Genomic DNA, 15895 nt, shown 5'->3' with positions numbered 1-15895 from the left:
AGTGTTTCAGCAGAACAAGCTCATTTGCAAATGCAGGAGTTTAGGAGTGTTGTGACATTGTCGGATTGAATCCTGGCAGGACAATTTCGTAAAGTGAAAATTCAGGCCCTCAGAACCAAGTGCTCTGCCTGAAATTCAGAATGTTAATGGGCAAGGCTATTTCTGATCTGGGCCATTTCTCTTGGGCAGTTGCCTCTTCCAGGACTGCTCCCCAACCCAAAAAAGGTTGGCATATGTTGTTACCACTTCCCAGGTAACTGAAGGAAGGATTTTCCCCTTTGCAGATTCTTGGTTATTAACCATGAACTGAGGCTCCAGCGCACCCAGCCTACAGCATCTGGTATTTCTAGGCGGTCTCCCATCCATGCACTAACCAGACCTGACCCCGCTTAGCCTCCAAGATTGGGCACTTTCAGGGTAATGTGGCTGTAGATCTTTGGAGTCCGACACCTTTTGCAGCAGTCTCAAATGCAACTGAGCATAAGGAATGGCCTCGAATGAAGTCACCATCTTTCCCAACAACCTCATGCAAAGCTGAATAGAAGAATTCATCTTGCTTTGACCACCTGAATCAGTTCCTTTTATAGCGCTGATCTTTGCCTGGGGCAAGAATACCCTTTTCTGGGTGTATCTATGATCAAACCCAAGTATTTTAGCCTTCTTCATGGTTTTAAAGAAGATTTCTTCTAGGTTGAGAATCCGACCTAGATATTCTAGGTATTTGAATGTGGTGACCATACTTTGGTCTAAGCGGGCTACCGAATGGACCATCAAGAACAGATCACCTAGGTAAACCATAATTGTTATACCTTGGGCCCTTAATCTGGCTAGAAGAGGGGCCAGAACCTTTGTAAACACTCAAAGTGTAGTGCCTGGACCAAAAAGCAGAGCTACACACTGAAAATGAAGATTTTCCACCTTGAAAGTAGATATTACTAGTGCTTGAGGAAACAGGCACATGGAGGTATGCATCTTTGATGTCGATTGATGCCAGAAGTTCTCCTTGAAGGATGGATATAACTGACTGGATTGACTCCATGTGAAAAAAAAAAAAAAGAGTGGTTATATTCAGGAAATTTAGATTTTTGAGATCCAGAACGTCCATTCGGGTTTTGGAAAAAAAGGTTTGAACACAACAAACCTCTGCCAAAAGATGGTCGAATGCTTGAGAGAAAGATCTCTTTTTCTCTGGATCCTTAGGAGCATTTGATCAGAGAAAACGCGGAGACGGGAACTCTCAGAACTCCAGTTTGTACCTTGGAGCTATTGAGGAAGTCCCCCATCCATCGACACTCTTCCTCAGATCCTTGAGAACTGCAGAAGAATTCCCCCTATTCGAGCAAGCGGGGGCGCCTCCTTAAAAAAAAAAAAAAGGAGGCTTCAGTATTTTGTAGGCTTCCTCCCCCAAGACCTCTTTTGTCCCTGGGGGTGACCCTGAGGATTACCTTTTGAACTTGATGGCAGAGGCTGTCGTGACTGCCTGGAGTGTTTAAAATTAAATACATTTACTCCTTTTCTTAAATGGCAAAGGGGTACTTTTTCCCCTAAAATTTCTTTGGCTGTATTACCTAAACCATCCCCAAATAGCTAGCGCAAAAGGAAGACTAGCCAGGAGCTTCTTGCATGGTGCTTAGCGAAGGGCACAAAGGCCTGAAGGATAGAATCTCTCATAGCAACTATTGCAAACAAAGCTGCTAGTAGCTTGCCCGATCCTGAAGCTGCTGAGCAGGATAACTTTGAACACCTGTTTAAACTGGTCTCTCAACGATTAACAAGTTACTAATCAGTGCAGGCTAAGACACTCAATCTGCCAGAGAAAAAGTGTGTTTTTTTTTTTTAACCACTTAAGGCAATGGCAATGTATGTCGGTGCAATGGCACCGACAGGCACAAGCACGTACATGTACGTGCTCGCCTTCCAGCGGGTAGGGGGTCCAATCGGACCCCCTCCCGCTGGATGCAGCGGTCCGTTTCACTGCAGGAGTGATCCGGGATGAGGGGATGGCCGTTGGTTTCTGGCCATCCCCTCTCGATCACTCCTGGCCAATGAGAAGCTTCCCCCGCTGTGTATAGTAAACACAGGCAGGGAGGAAGTGATGTCATTCTCCTCGGGGCGGTCTTTTTGACCGAACTACGAGGAGAACAGTGAAAGTAAGTGTGCACCAACACTACACTGACATGTAGGCACATGTAGGCACACATAGGCACACAAACCGCACACAAACTAGGTAGCTAGTTATTTTTTTAGGTTCACCGCCAGGTTTTTATAGCGCTAGGTACTCCCATATACTACCCAATAATGGTTTTAACTCCCCGATTGCCCCTAGCCAACCCTTTCACCAGCGATCACCGTATAAGTGTCACTGGTGACGCTGGTTAGCCAGTTAGTTATTTAGGTTTCCCGTCAGGTTTTTATATAGCGCCAGGGACCCCCATTCACTACCAAAGATTTTAACCCCCTGATTGCCCCTAGTTAACCCTTTCACCAGTGATCACTGTGTAAGTGTTACGGGCGACTCTGGTTAGTTTGCTTTTTATAGCATCAGGGCACCCACCATTTATTACCCAAAAAAGGTTTAACCCCCTGATCACCCGGCGGGTGATATCAATTAGGTTTTAGGGTCAGGGTCTGCGTCGCCCGAGGCAGCCCTAGGTTAGTGCCAGTACCGCTAACACTCACGCGCAAAGCATACACCTCCCGTAGTGGTCTAGAATCTGAACAGATCCCCAGCAGTTTAGGGTTCGCATTGTTAGCGGGATCAGCCCAGATACCTGCTGGCACCTGCGTTTTGCCCCTCTGCCCAGCCCACCCAAGTGCAGTATCGATCGTTCACTGTCACTTACAAAACACTAAACACATAACTGCAGCGTTCACAGAGTCAGGCCTGATCCCTGCCATCGCTAACAGTTTTTTTTGTAGCGTTTTATATTTAAATCCGGAAGGCAGTGCTTGGTTTTCGGGGTCCTGTACATGGCTAGACTCCCAAAAAGTCCCCCACATGTGGTATCCCCGTACTCGGGAGAAGCAGCAGAATTTATTTTGGGGTGTAATTTCACTAATGCCCATAGCATGTGTGAGCAATATATAAATTTAGTGACAACTTTGTGCAAAAAAAAAAAAAAAATTGTAATATTACTGCAACTTGTGGCAAAATATAAAATATTTCATGGACTCAACATGCCTCTCAGTAAATAGCTTGGGGTGTCTACTTTCCAAAATGGGGTCATTTGGGCAGGTTTTGTGCTATTTTGGCATTTATGGCCTTCGAAACTGTGATCGGTAGTGAGGAGTGAAATCAAAAATTTGCACCCTTAGAAATCCTGAAGGCAGTGATTGGTTTTCGGGGTACCGTACGCGGCTAGATTCCCAAAAAGTCCCACATATGTGGTATCCCCGTACTCAGGAGAAGCAGCAGAATATATTTTGGGGTGCAATTCCACATATAACTATGGCATGTGTGAGCAATATATCATTTAGTGACAACTTTTTTTTTTTTTTTTTGCGTGTCATTATTCAATCACTTGGGACAAAAAAAAAAAAAAAAAATATTCAATGGGCTCAACATGCCCCTCAACAATTTCCTTGGGGTGTCTACTTTCCAAAATGGGGTCATTTGGGGGGGGGGGGTTTGTACTGCCCTGCCATTTTAGCACCTCAAGAAATGAGATAGGCAGTCATAAATTAAAAGCTGTGTAAATTCCAGAAAATGTACTTAGTTTGTAGACGCTATAACTTTTGCACAAACCAATATATACGCTTATTGACATTTTTTTTTACTAAAGACATGTGGCTGAATAAATTTTGCCCTAAATGTATGACTAAAATTGAGTTTATTCGATTTTTCTTATAACAAAGTAGAAAATATATTTTTTTCTCTAAATTTTCGGTCTTTTTCCATTTATATCGCAAAAAGTAAAAATCGCAGAGGCAATCAAATACCATCAAAAGAAAGCTCTATTTGTGGGAAGAAAAGGACGCAAATTTAGTTTGGATACAACATTGCATGACCGCGCAAATACCAGTTAAAGCAATGCAGTGCGAAATTGCAAAAAGACCTCTGGACCTTAGGCTGTTAATTGGTCCGGGGCTGAAGTGGTTAAATAGGAATTCCAAATTTTTATCCGTTGGATCCCTAAGCATTTGAGCATTGTCTGCCGGACAAGTCAAACTCTTATTCCCAGAGGATATAGCAGCATTAATTGCTGGTATACCCCACTTTTAGTGAATTTCCTCCACCACAGGATAAAGCATGAAAACTTTTAGGAGGGGGGAAAAAAAAAATGCTTATCTGGGTGATCCAATAAGATACAAAAAAGCTTTTCCAGCAATGAATGGACAGGAAAGGTATGCACAGATTGAGGAGGCTTTAGCGAACCCAAACACTCAGTTAAAAAGGTACATAAATGTGGAGTGGACCATTCAGCAAGAAATTACACCATAAATCTTAGATTGTGAAAGCTGATACACCCGTATTTGAAACCTCCGAAGAGGAGTCATTAGCCTTACACCATGGTCCCCTGAGGGATTTCATTGTCTCCTGCCCCTAGTTCCTCAATTTGAGGGTCCTTGGTAATGGAAGAGAACCGGTCACATTTTGTCCCACACTGGGAATGCGATTAAAACCGCTAACCTTTTTTTTTTTAAATCCTATCATGGCTGAGGAAAAAATACCTTTTTAGTAACAAACAGGGGCTGCAGTGTTGAAGACAGTTGCAAACATTTCATGGCCCTGATGCTCACTCTGACCAGCTACCCCCTCTCAGGGAAGGATGCCATTGTAGCGATGAGTAGGCTTTCCAGAGCTTGAGGGAGACCCTTTTAGCCCTTTTTTGGGGGTGTTTCAACCCCCCTTCTGACCATAGCCTTATGCACAATAGCAGAAGTACTATCAGAAGAAATCACATCCACTGCTTGAGCAATAGTTCAGCCACTGCGATTAATGCTCAGCCTGATGCAAATCATAAATGTGTCAAATAGCAAATGCCTGTGTCACCAAATCACTTTCATGCCCCTCTTAGCTCGTGTCCCTCCGACAACTTGCAGCCAGCACAAATTGAGTTTTTACAACACACTCCCACGGCGGCGTTGGAGGACGCCAACGCTGCGCTAAGCCCTGCCCCCCTCCTTTCTCTCTTTCTCAAAAAAAGTTTTCCCACGTGGGACTCCTATCCGCCGGGATCAGCTTGTGTGGGAGGGAGGGATGGCAGGGAGGAGACCTGAAAGTCGCTGCCACGCTAGGGGCGGTGAAAGAAAAAAAACATCATCACCGATTGTGCTTTAGCTCTCTCCTAATGTTTAGCCTTGTGAAGAGGGGGAAGAGTTCAGTCCAGGTGGGGGGTGTCTGGTGAAGCAATATCCCCCCAAACTTGCCAGAGGAAAAAAGCGATCGCTGGATTGTGGGGCAGGTAAGAGCCTGTTTATTAAAAGTCAGCAGCTATAATTTTTGTATCTGAAACAAAAAAAGCTTGGAACTCTGCTTTACGTGCTCCACATCCAAATATACTGTAAAATAAATTGGCATTTGGAACTTATCTTGTGCAAGCTGTTTGCCTGATGGGTTTACTTCCCCTTTGTATCCCTGCAAAGGTAAAGCATAATGGGCTACTATGCATCACATAGTAGCCCATTATGTGTCACTTACCTGACACAGGAGCCAGCGATGTCACCGCTGTCCCCTGTAGCATGGAGCGTCCATCTTTTTCCGGGTATCGCTGCTTTGGCCACTCACAGCGCCGGAGCAGCGATGACGTCACTCCCGTGCATGCGCACGGGAGCCGCCACTAATGGCATATCGCCGTTAGCAGTGGCATGCCCAGTGCGCCAGTCTTTTTGTAAATATCTCCTAAACCGTGTAGGCTTACCTGTAGGTCAAAGTGTTTTTTGTATTTTTTTGGATATATTCTAAACTTGTGGTACTCCAATGAAATTGAGGATCCCAAATTTAACTAAAGACCTGAATGTTATTCTCAATTAAATAAATGCATAGTTTTAAAAGAGAAGTCAATCTTTATGGCCATCATTAATGCTACCACTGTGTTAACATGAAACATGTTTGCAGTTTGGGGGAGGGGGGTTGCAAACTGTAAAGTTTCCAGGTTTTATTGTCAACACTTAAACAAGCTGACGTTAGAAGCCAATTGGCTACCATGCAGTTGCAACAGATTTTGCACTCTCCGGTTTTAGTAAAGCAACCCCATAGGATAGGGCTTGACAATTTCTTTAAATCTAGAAGTCAGCTTTTTTTAACCACTTGCCTACTGGGCACTTTCACCCCCTTTCCTGACCAAGCCAATTTTCAGTGCTGTCACACTTTGAATCAATTGTGTGGTCATGCAACGCTGAAAACGTGTTACATTTTTATTTATTTTTTCACACAAATAGAGCTTTTCTTTGGGGGTATTTACTTAGTTTTTTTGCTAAACAAAGACCAAAAATTATGAAAAACACAAAACCTTTTTGTTCTTTTCTGTTATAAAATTTTACAAATAAGTAATTGTTCTTCACTGATGTGTGGTGCAAGATGCACTAATAGACACCGACGAGGCTGTACCAATAAGGTAGCATCGATTGGCACTGAAAGGTGGCACCGATATGCTGCACTGATGGTCACTGATCAAGTGCCCTGATTATCAGTGTAAATGTCTCCATCACCGGATAGCCGATTATCCTCACACCGTGACAGCACTGAGGAAATAAATAAAAGAGCTGCTGTGATTGGCCCTTTACCTTGACCTGTGATCAGCTGCTGGGGGGGTGTGGGGGGGGGGGGGGGGAGAATGGCACGCCTGGGATTTGTCAAGCCCTGCCATAGGCTAACACTCTTTTCAACTTTAATAACATTTGCCAATGTAATTTGTTGGTCTTGGATTAGGTTTTTAATAATCTGTTTTCAGTTCTTCATAAATTCTTCGTTTACAGAGCCAGTACCTCTTTTGTAGTCAACGTGAGCCTTCATCCTTACATGCAAACCTTCCCCAGAGACGTGCTGTACATATCTACACGTTGAAGGAACTAGCTTGACCTCTTGTGGCAGATGTAGCTGGTCACAGCTATCCGGAGATTGAATTTGCAAAGCTGATTGACTCACAGAAACATCAATTGGAAATCTTTTTCCTTCAAGGCCACTAAAAAGACAAACGCATAAAAGAGTATGAAAAAGGAGAGTGTACAGGTTACAGCAAACATTTCAAAAGTTATTCACTTTTGATTCAAATCAACAAATGCATCAGTTGCAGACATTCCCTGTTCTTCATCAGGTCCAAAGTGAATACAGCATAAATAAATCAACCTATTTCTTGGAAACAATTAAGATAAGACATATCTGTAACCATCAAGTATGCATATGGCAAAAATATCATTTAAAAGGCACGATGGTGCTAGTACTGGTAATGGTTGCTTCCAGCGTATTGTCATGCGCACTGGTGCAATTAGAACAAATGGGCATACGTGGGTTAGTGATGGTGCTAATGTGCAAACTTGCATGTGTGACGGTGCTAATTGGCGTACGCAATAGGCGCACAATGTTAAAGACATGGCCACTTACTGGCCTATAAAAGACTGCTGCCGAGCCCATTACATTGCTGGATAATATACAAAGTGATTGAAGGGAAGCTTCAGAATGGCAAAGATGTTTTTATTACAAATTATGTGAGCAGACTGCAGTTCCTCTTTAAGCAGTGCTTTTCATTTGCCCCTAATGACAATAAGAGAAGACAGAAGAATCCTATGTGTGTGTATATGTATATATATATACACACATATACACATATATATATATATACACATATATATATACACACACACACACACACACACACACATATATGCGCAAAACTTGTGTTTGCCCCGATTTATCATGAGCTGAACACAGAGATCTACACAATTGTATGTAATGTACACAAAAGGCCTATTTCTCTTAAATATTGTTCACAAATCTGTCTAAATCTGTGTTAGTGAGCACTTCTCCTTTGCCGAGATAATCCATCCACCGCACAGGTTTGGCATATCAAGGTGCGGATTAGATTATTATGATTATTGCACAGGTGTGCCTTAGGCTGGCCACAATAAAAGGCTACTCTAAAATGTGCAGTTTTATCACACAGCAGAATGTCACCAGTTTTGAGGGAACATGCAGTTGGCATGCTGACTGCAGAACGTCCACCAGAGCTGTTGTCCTTGAATTGAATGTTCATTTCTCTACCATAAGCCATCTCCAAAAGCGTTTCAGAGATATTGGCAGTACATTCAACCGGCCTCACAACCGCAGACCACATGTAACCACACCAGCCGAGGACCTCCACATCCAGCATCTTCACCTCCAAGATTTTCTGAGACCAGCCACCCAGACAGCTGCTGCAACAATCGGTTTGGATAACCAAAGAATTTCTGCACAAACTGTCAAACCTTCTCAGGAAAGCTCAGCTGCATGCTTGTCATCCTCTTTGGAGTCTCAATCTGACTGCAGTTCATCATCATAACCGATTTGATGGGGCAAATGCTCACATTCGACGGCATCCAGCACTTTGGAGAGGTGTCCTCTTCACAGATGAATCCCGGTTTCCACTGTACAGGGCAGTTGGCAGACAGCGTGTATGGCATTGTGTGGGTGAGCGGTTTGGTGATGTCAACATTTTAGATCAAGTGGCCCATGGTGGCAGTGGGGTTATGGTATGGGCAGGCATATGCTAAGAACAAACACAGGTGCATTTTATTGATGCCATTTTGAATTAACAGATACCATGACGAGATCCTGAGACCCATTGTTGTGCTTTTCATCCACGACCATCACCTCATATTACAGCATGATAATGTATGGGCCCATGTTGTAAGGATCAGTACACAATTCCTGGAAGCTGAAAACATCCCAGTTCTTGCATGGCCAGCATACTCATGTCACCCATTGAGTATGTTTGGGATGCTCTGGATCGGCGTATATGACAGCGTGTTCCAAATCCTACCAACATCCAGCAACTTCGCACAGCCTTTGAAGAGGAATGGACCAACATTCCACAGGTCACAATCAACACCCTGATTAACTCTATGTGAAGGAGATGTGCTGCACTGCATGAGGGAAATGGTTGTCACACCAGATACTGACTGGTTTTCAGACCCCCCCCCCCACCCCCGACCTCCCAATACAGTAAAAGTGCACATTTTAGAGTGGCCTTTTATTGTGGCCAGCCTAAGACACACTTGTGCAATAATCATGCTGTCTAATCAGCATTTTGATATGCCACACCTGTGAGGTGGATGGAATATATTGGCAAAGCAAAAGTGCTCACTAACACAGATATACACAGATTTGTGAACGAGATATATATAAAAAAAGTATATACTGTATTTATCGACGTATAACATGCACCTCAAGTTTAGGAGGGAAGTTTAAGGAAAAAAAAAAAAAACTTTCATTTAAATGCCCATCAATGCAGCCTTGTCAATGTCATTTGCAGCCTTGTCACAGTGTCTTTGCCGGCTTGCTGTTTAAAAATGGCACTGCTAAGATACAGAGCGGATGTCCCGTGCATCTCTGCGGTGCTCAGTAGCTCTCGGCTATTTTCGGCCATTCTCTGCGGCTTTTGGATGAAAATAGCCGAGAACGGCCGAAAAGCAGAGAAACGGCGGGGGATCGGCGTATAACATACACCCACGAGTTTCCCCTGATTTCAAGGGGGAAAAGGTGCGCGATATATGCTGATGAATACGGTATATTTATATATCACACATACAGTATTTGACAAAAGTGAGTACACCCCTCACATTTTTGTAAATATTTTATTAGATCTTTTCATGTGACAACACTAAAGAAATGACACTTTGCTACAACATAAAGTAGTGAGTGTACAGCTTGTACAACAGTCTACATTTGCCGTCTCCTCAAAATAACTCAACATGCAGCCATTAATGTCTAAACCGCTGGCAACTAAAGTGAGTACACCCCTAAGTGAAAATGTCCAAACTGGGCCCAAAGTGTCAATATTATGTGTGGCCACCATTATTTTCCAGCACTGACTTAACCCTCTTGGGCACGGAGTTCACCAGAGCTTCACAGGTTGCCACCACAGTCCTCTTCCACTCCTCCATGATGACATCACGGAGCTGGTGGATGTTAGAGACCTTGTACTCCACCACCTTCCATTTGAGGATGTCCCACAGATGCTCAATAGGGTTTAGGTCTGGAGACATGCTTTGCCAGTCCATCATCTTTACCCTCTGCTTTAGCAAGGCAGTGCTGATCTTGGAGGCTTCCTTTTGGGACGATAGCCATGCAGAGCAATTTGATGCAGTGTGTAGCGTATGGTCTGAGCACTGACAGGCTGACCTCACACCCCTTCAACCTCTGCAGCAATGTATATTATATACACACATATACATACACATAGTTGTGCTCATAAGTTTACATACCCTGGCAGAATTTATGATTTCTTGGCCATTTATCAGAGAATATGAATGATAAAACAAAAACATTTCTTTCACTCATGATTAGTGTTTGGCTGAAGCCATTTATTAACAATCAACTGTGTTTACTCTTTATATCATAATCACAACAGAAATTACCCAAATTACCCTGTTCAAAAGTTTACATACCCCAGTTCTTAAAGAGGAAGTAAACCCTGATGAGTTTACTTCCTCTTTCATTCCCTGCAAAGGCAAAGCATAATGGACTACTATGCATCGCATAGTAGCCCATTATGTGTCACTTACCTGACACAGGAGCCAGCGAAGTCACCGCTGTCCCCTGTAGTCCGCCACATCCATCTTCTTGGTGGGGTCTCGCAGCTCCGCTGCTGTCATTCGGTGAAGCTGCGATGACGTCACTCCCGCGCACGGGAGCCGACACGCACGGCAGCTCCGTCGCTGAGAATGCCGCGCTCAGTGCGCGCCGCTGTATACGGCGCATGCGCCGTAGACAGCAGTGCCTGTTTTCGGGCAAATATCTCCTAAACCTATATATAACCTTAATCTAGGCTTACCTGTAGGTCAAAGTGGTTTGTAAGGGTTTACAACCACTTTAATAGTGTGCGTATATATATATATATATATATATATATATATATATATATCCCCTTTAACATCAATGACAGCTTGAAGTCTTTAGTAGTATTTGTGGAAAAGGCTCTTTATCTTCTCAGATGGTAAAGCTGCCCATTCCTCTTGGCAAAAAGCCTCCAGTTCCTGTAAATTCTTGGGCTGTCTTGCATGAACTGCACGTTTGAGATCTCCCCAGAGTGGCAAAATGATATTGAGGTCAGGAGACTGAGATGGCCACTCCAGAACCTTCACTTTATTCCCTGTGCAGCTTCCTGGCTGATGAATGCAAATATTCCTCCAGTATTTTTTGATAACATACTGCATTCATCTTGCTATCAATTTTGACCAAATTTCCTGTGCCTTTGTAGCCCACACATCCCCAAAACATTAGCAATTCACTCTCCGTATCCTTCATCATAGACCTTGTTGACTGCTCTCCAAATGTAGAATTTATTGTTGTGGCCAAAAAGCTACATTTTGGTCTCATCACTCCAAATTACTTTGTGTCAGAAGGTTTGAGGCTTGTCTCTGTGCGGTTTGGTGTATTGTAAGTGGGATACTTTGTGGCATCTGCAAAGTAATGGCTTTCTTCTGGTGACTTGACCATGCAGCCCATCTTTCTTCAAGTGTCTCCTTATTGTGCATCTTAAAACAGCCACACCACATGTTTTCAGAGAGTCCTGTATTTCACCTGAAGTTATTTGTGGGTTTTTCTTTACATCCCAAACTATTTTTCTGGCAGTTGTGGCTTAAATTTTATTCTACCTGACTGGGGTTTGGTTTCAACAGAACCCCTAATTTTTCACTTCTTGATTTGAGTCTGAAGACTGATTGGCATTCTGAGTTCATTGGATATCTTTTTATATCCCTTTCCTGTTTTATACAGTTCAACTACCCTTTCCCTGCAGATCATTTGACAATTGTTTTGCGTTCCCCATGACTCAGAATCCAGAAACTCCAGTGCAGCACTGGATGAAAGATGCAAGGATCTGTCAGGAGTCCAGAAACTCACTGACATTTTATACACACACATTCTAATTACAAGCAAACTGATCACAGGTGAGGATGGTTACCTTTAATAGCCATTCAAACCCCTTTGTGTCACCTTGTGTGCATGTTATCAGGCCAAAATCACTAGGGTATGTAAACTTTTGATCAGGAATATTTGGGTAGTTTCTGTTGTCATTATGATATAAAAAGATTAAACACAGTTGAATGATAATAAATTGCTTCACCCAAACTCTAACCATGAGTTTAAGAAATGTTTTGGTGTTATTCATATTCTCTGAAAAATTGCCAAGAAATCCAGGGTGTGTAAACGTATGAGCACAACTGTATATGTGTGTGTATACAGGGGTATGTATGCATGTGTATACAGGGGTATGTATGCATGTGTATACAGGGGTATGTATGCATGTGTATACAGGGGTATGTATGCATGTGTATACAGGGGTATGTATGCATGTGTATACAGGGGTATGTATGCATGTGTATACAGGGGTATGTATGCATGTGTATACAGGAATATGTGTGTATATAGAGGCGAGGGGTGTGCTCCCACATGCCAGCACTGATACCTGTGAGCTCCCACATGAGTTGAGCACTATGTACAATCACTAGAGATCTGAGCCAAGTGATTTCATTACCCCAGTATCAGGCTGCCAATCTCCATGTTCTTCCTTATCTCCAGCCGTAGCCTAGAACCCATGTTCAGTGATCCCGCCACCGTCCCAGCATGCAGGAAGCTTTGCAAGTGTGATCTCTTCTCACAGACAACTACTGCAGCGCCACCATTCGGCCGCGATCACACACTGCAGCCTAGGAGCCTGTCTGCAGCAATGGTCCGAGTTGTCACCTGAGCTTCCTGTACATCCGCTGAGCTTGGGGCACAAATCACAAGTAAACCTTATCGAATGTGTGTCTTTTTAGGCTGCTATCTCTGTGAACACATCGCTGACCTTCTTAACATATGGCAATATAATACGATTTAACAGTTCGAACTGTAATTCGATTTGCAACTACTTAGTGTGGGCAGAGTTCCCGTCTCAAAAATGGCCGTGCGGGGTGCAGATCTAGAATTGACTTCCTGTCGCATAGTCCAAGCGTCTCTCCCCGGTCTGGTTTGCTTTCCCGATGCATGCCGGGAGCTGTCAGCTGGTCGTTGCACTGCACAGGTGAGAGCCCACTCAGATGATGCTTGGACAGGACAGGGAGCCGTGTAGGGGGTCACAGTAATGGCACAGGGGACCTGGCATTGTCCCCGGGCACAGGCTGTACATGGCGGCCCTGAATGGAGAGTGTGGGAGCTGTGCGGGGTCACGCGGGGCAAATGATATCGGGGTAATAGATAGGCATAGCAAGACATATCATCTGGTGCTGAGATCCCCCCTGTCTGACCACAGCCTGGGCACTGATTGCTCTATCTGTGGGTAAGATCTACGATAAAGATCACCATGGATGATCATAATCAAACATTGGACAGATATGGTGGATGTACACCCCAATCATTGTATTTGATCTACATATCTGTGCTACTGAGGTGTGTAGCAGTATTACACCTGATGAATCATATCTAGGTCATGTGAAGGCACTGTCTTGTGTTCAGCAGCTATCGTGATTGGGATGAGGTCCTGTGAAGGTGTGATCATATGTTGATTAGGTTGGGATCATGTATAGATCGGGACATGTGGAGGATAATCGGGTGTTTATCAGACCAGGATCCAGTATCATATTTGGGATCACTTGTAGATCAGGCCCTGTGAAGGTGTGTTCATGTATGGCTCAGATTAGATTCTGGTATGGTGACTGGGATCATTAATAGATAAGGACATATGAAGGTATGATCAGACCAAGATCATGTATCATATTTGGGATTACTTTCTAGATCAGGTCACGTGAAGGTGTGACCATGTGTTGATTGGGTGTTAAGATCGCTGTCATTAATAGATCAAGTCATGTGAAGGTATGATCAGGTAATATGATTGGCATAATTAATAGATCAGGTCGTGTTAAGGTATGATCATATATTGATCAGGTATTATGATCACCATCATTATTATATCAAGTCATGTGAAGGTATGATCAGGTATTATGATCACTATCATTAATAGATCAGGTCATGTGAAGGTATTATCATGTGTTGATCAGATTAGGATCAGGTATCATAATTGGGATCTCCTATATATCAGGTCATGTGTTGAGTAGCTTGTATATGAATCTGGACAGGACCGGGTATCCTGCTCAGGACCAAGTCATGTGAAGGTATGATCAGGTATTATGCTCACTATCATTAATAGATCAGGTCATTTGAAGGGATGATCATGTATTGATCAGTTATTATGATGCCATCATTATAATATCGGGTTGTGCGACTGTATGATCATACGTTGATCGGGTATTCTGATCGCCATCATTATTATATCAGGTCATTTGGCAGTATGATCATGCATTGATCGGGTATTCTGATATCATTAATATATCAGGTCCTATGAAGGTATGAGCATGTGTTGATCGGATCAGTATCAGGTACCCTAATCAGAATCTTTTATATATCAGGTCATGTGGAGGCACAATTGTGCGTTGAGCAGCTCATATATGGATCTGGACAGGACAAGGTATCCTGCTCAGGATCATGTGGGATCAGGTCATGTGAATGTATGATCATGTGGTAATCAGTTCATATATGGATCAGGTATTATGACTGACATCATTTATAGATCTGATCATGTGTTGATCAGGGATCATAATTGGGATCCCCCATAGGTCAGGTCATATGAAGGTATGATCATGTGTTGATTCGGGAACCATAATCTGGTTCACCTATAGGTCAGGTCATGTGAAGGTACAATCATGTATCATAATCTGGATCCCCTATAAGTTAGGTCATGTGTTGATCAGATTAGGTATTATAATTGGGATCCCCTATAGATTAGGTCATGTGAAAGCATAATAGTGTTGTTGGATCGGGCCAGGTGAAGGTATGATCATGTGGGTGTGTATCTCAGACTCGCAAGACATACATTTTATATTACCTTTTTTTAGTGCCTTGCACCTAGTAGAACTGAGCAATAAAGCAACACAAATGTTAATACTACAAAGCATTTCATGTCATGTGTTGTGCTGGCGTACTAGGCTGTAAATGTATTTTGTTTATCACTGAATAGAGAAGTCTATGGTTTAAAGCAGGAGCCTCCAAACTTTCTAAACAAAGGGCTGGTTTACTGTCCTGAAGGCTTTGGGGGGGGGGGCAGGCTGCGTCCACCCAGAGTATATATATATATATATATATATATATATATATATAATCATTAATAATACTGCAGTACACCTGATTACCTCAATATGCTTTTTCCCTTTCTCTGAGCTATTCTGCTTTTCTTTTTCTCAGACTGCACTATTCTGCTTTCCCTTCCCCAGTCTGAGCTATTCTGAAGAGGGGCTGCAAAAAGCTGATACCAAGTCAATATCAGATGCTTACATTATTCACTCAGCAAACATTCTCTGAAGTTGACCTTTCCTGGTGCATGTGTTTTAAATCACAGCGATTGGTTTGCCACCTGTGAATGTTTGAGTCACCTTCATTGCTTTATTACATTTTATATTTTCTTAGTGATCATATACTGTACTTACAAATAATAGAGCTCTGCATACAAAACATTTAACAAACAATCTATAAATCCCCTGTGCACAACACTACACTTGGCTTATGTACACAGGTCAGCGGGCCTCCCCTTGTAATGTTGGACCACAGGGGGATGTGTCATCTTAGATACAAAAGTGTAAAGAATACAACCTCCAAACAAGTTACAGGGAACGTCCGTTCATTTTCCAGAGTGTAGTGAGTATCGGATATTGGGGTCTCTAGAGC

General features: G+C 43.1%; 2 protein-coding genes across 4 annotated transcripts in view; one reads left to right on the top strand and one right to left on the bottom strand.

Annotated features, from left to right (window-relative positions):
• Positions 1–12868, bottom strand: part of UBE3D (ubiquitin protein ligase E3D) — a 307383-nt gene extending 294515 nt beyond the window's left edge. Inside the window, exons 1-2 of the mRNA XM_077487328.1 lie at positions 12675–12868; positions 6928–7124 (exon numbers count right to left, since the gene is read on the bottom strand). Of these exons, the coding sequence (XP_077343454.1) occupies positions 6928–7124; positions 12675–12736 (259 nt within the window). The 5' untranslated portion in view covers positions 12737–12868. The remainder of the gene's footprint in view (positions 1–6927; positions 7125–12674) is intronic.
• Positions 12869–13110: 242 nt separating this feature from the next.
• The window catches only part of DOP1A (DOP1 leucine zipper like protein A), a 133367-nt gene continuing 130582 nt past the window's right edge, over positions 13111–15895 (top strand). For all 3 annotated transcript variants that reach the window (XM_077487325.1, XM_077487326.1, XM_077487324.1), the window contains exon 1: positions 13111–13202. The gene's annotated coding sequence lies outside the window, so the exon portion shown is untranslated. The remainder of the gene's footprint in view (positions 13203–15895) is intronic.

This window comes from Lithobates pipiens, unplaced genomic scaffold, assembly GCF_037356315.1.
Source record: "Lithobates pipiens isolate NorthernLeopardFrog02 unplaced genomic scaffold, aLitPip1_a1.2 Scaffold_18, whole genome shotgun sequence".
NCBI lineage: Eukaryota > Metazoa > Chordata > Amphibia > Anura > Ranidae > Lithobates > Lithobates pipiens.
Note: the sequence above shows the minus strand (reverse complement) of the source record. Positions and strands in the feature narration are given on the sequence as shown.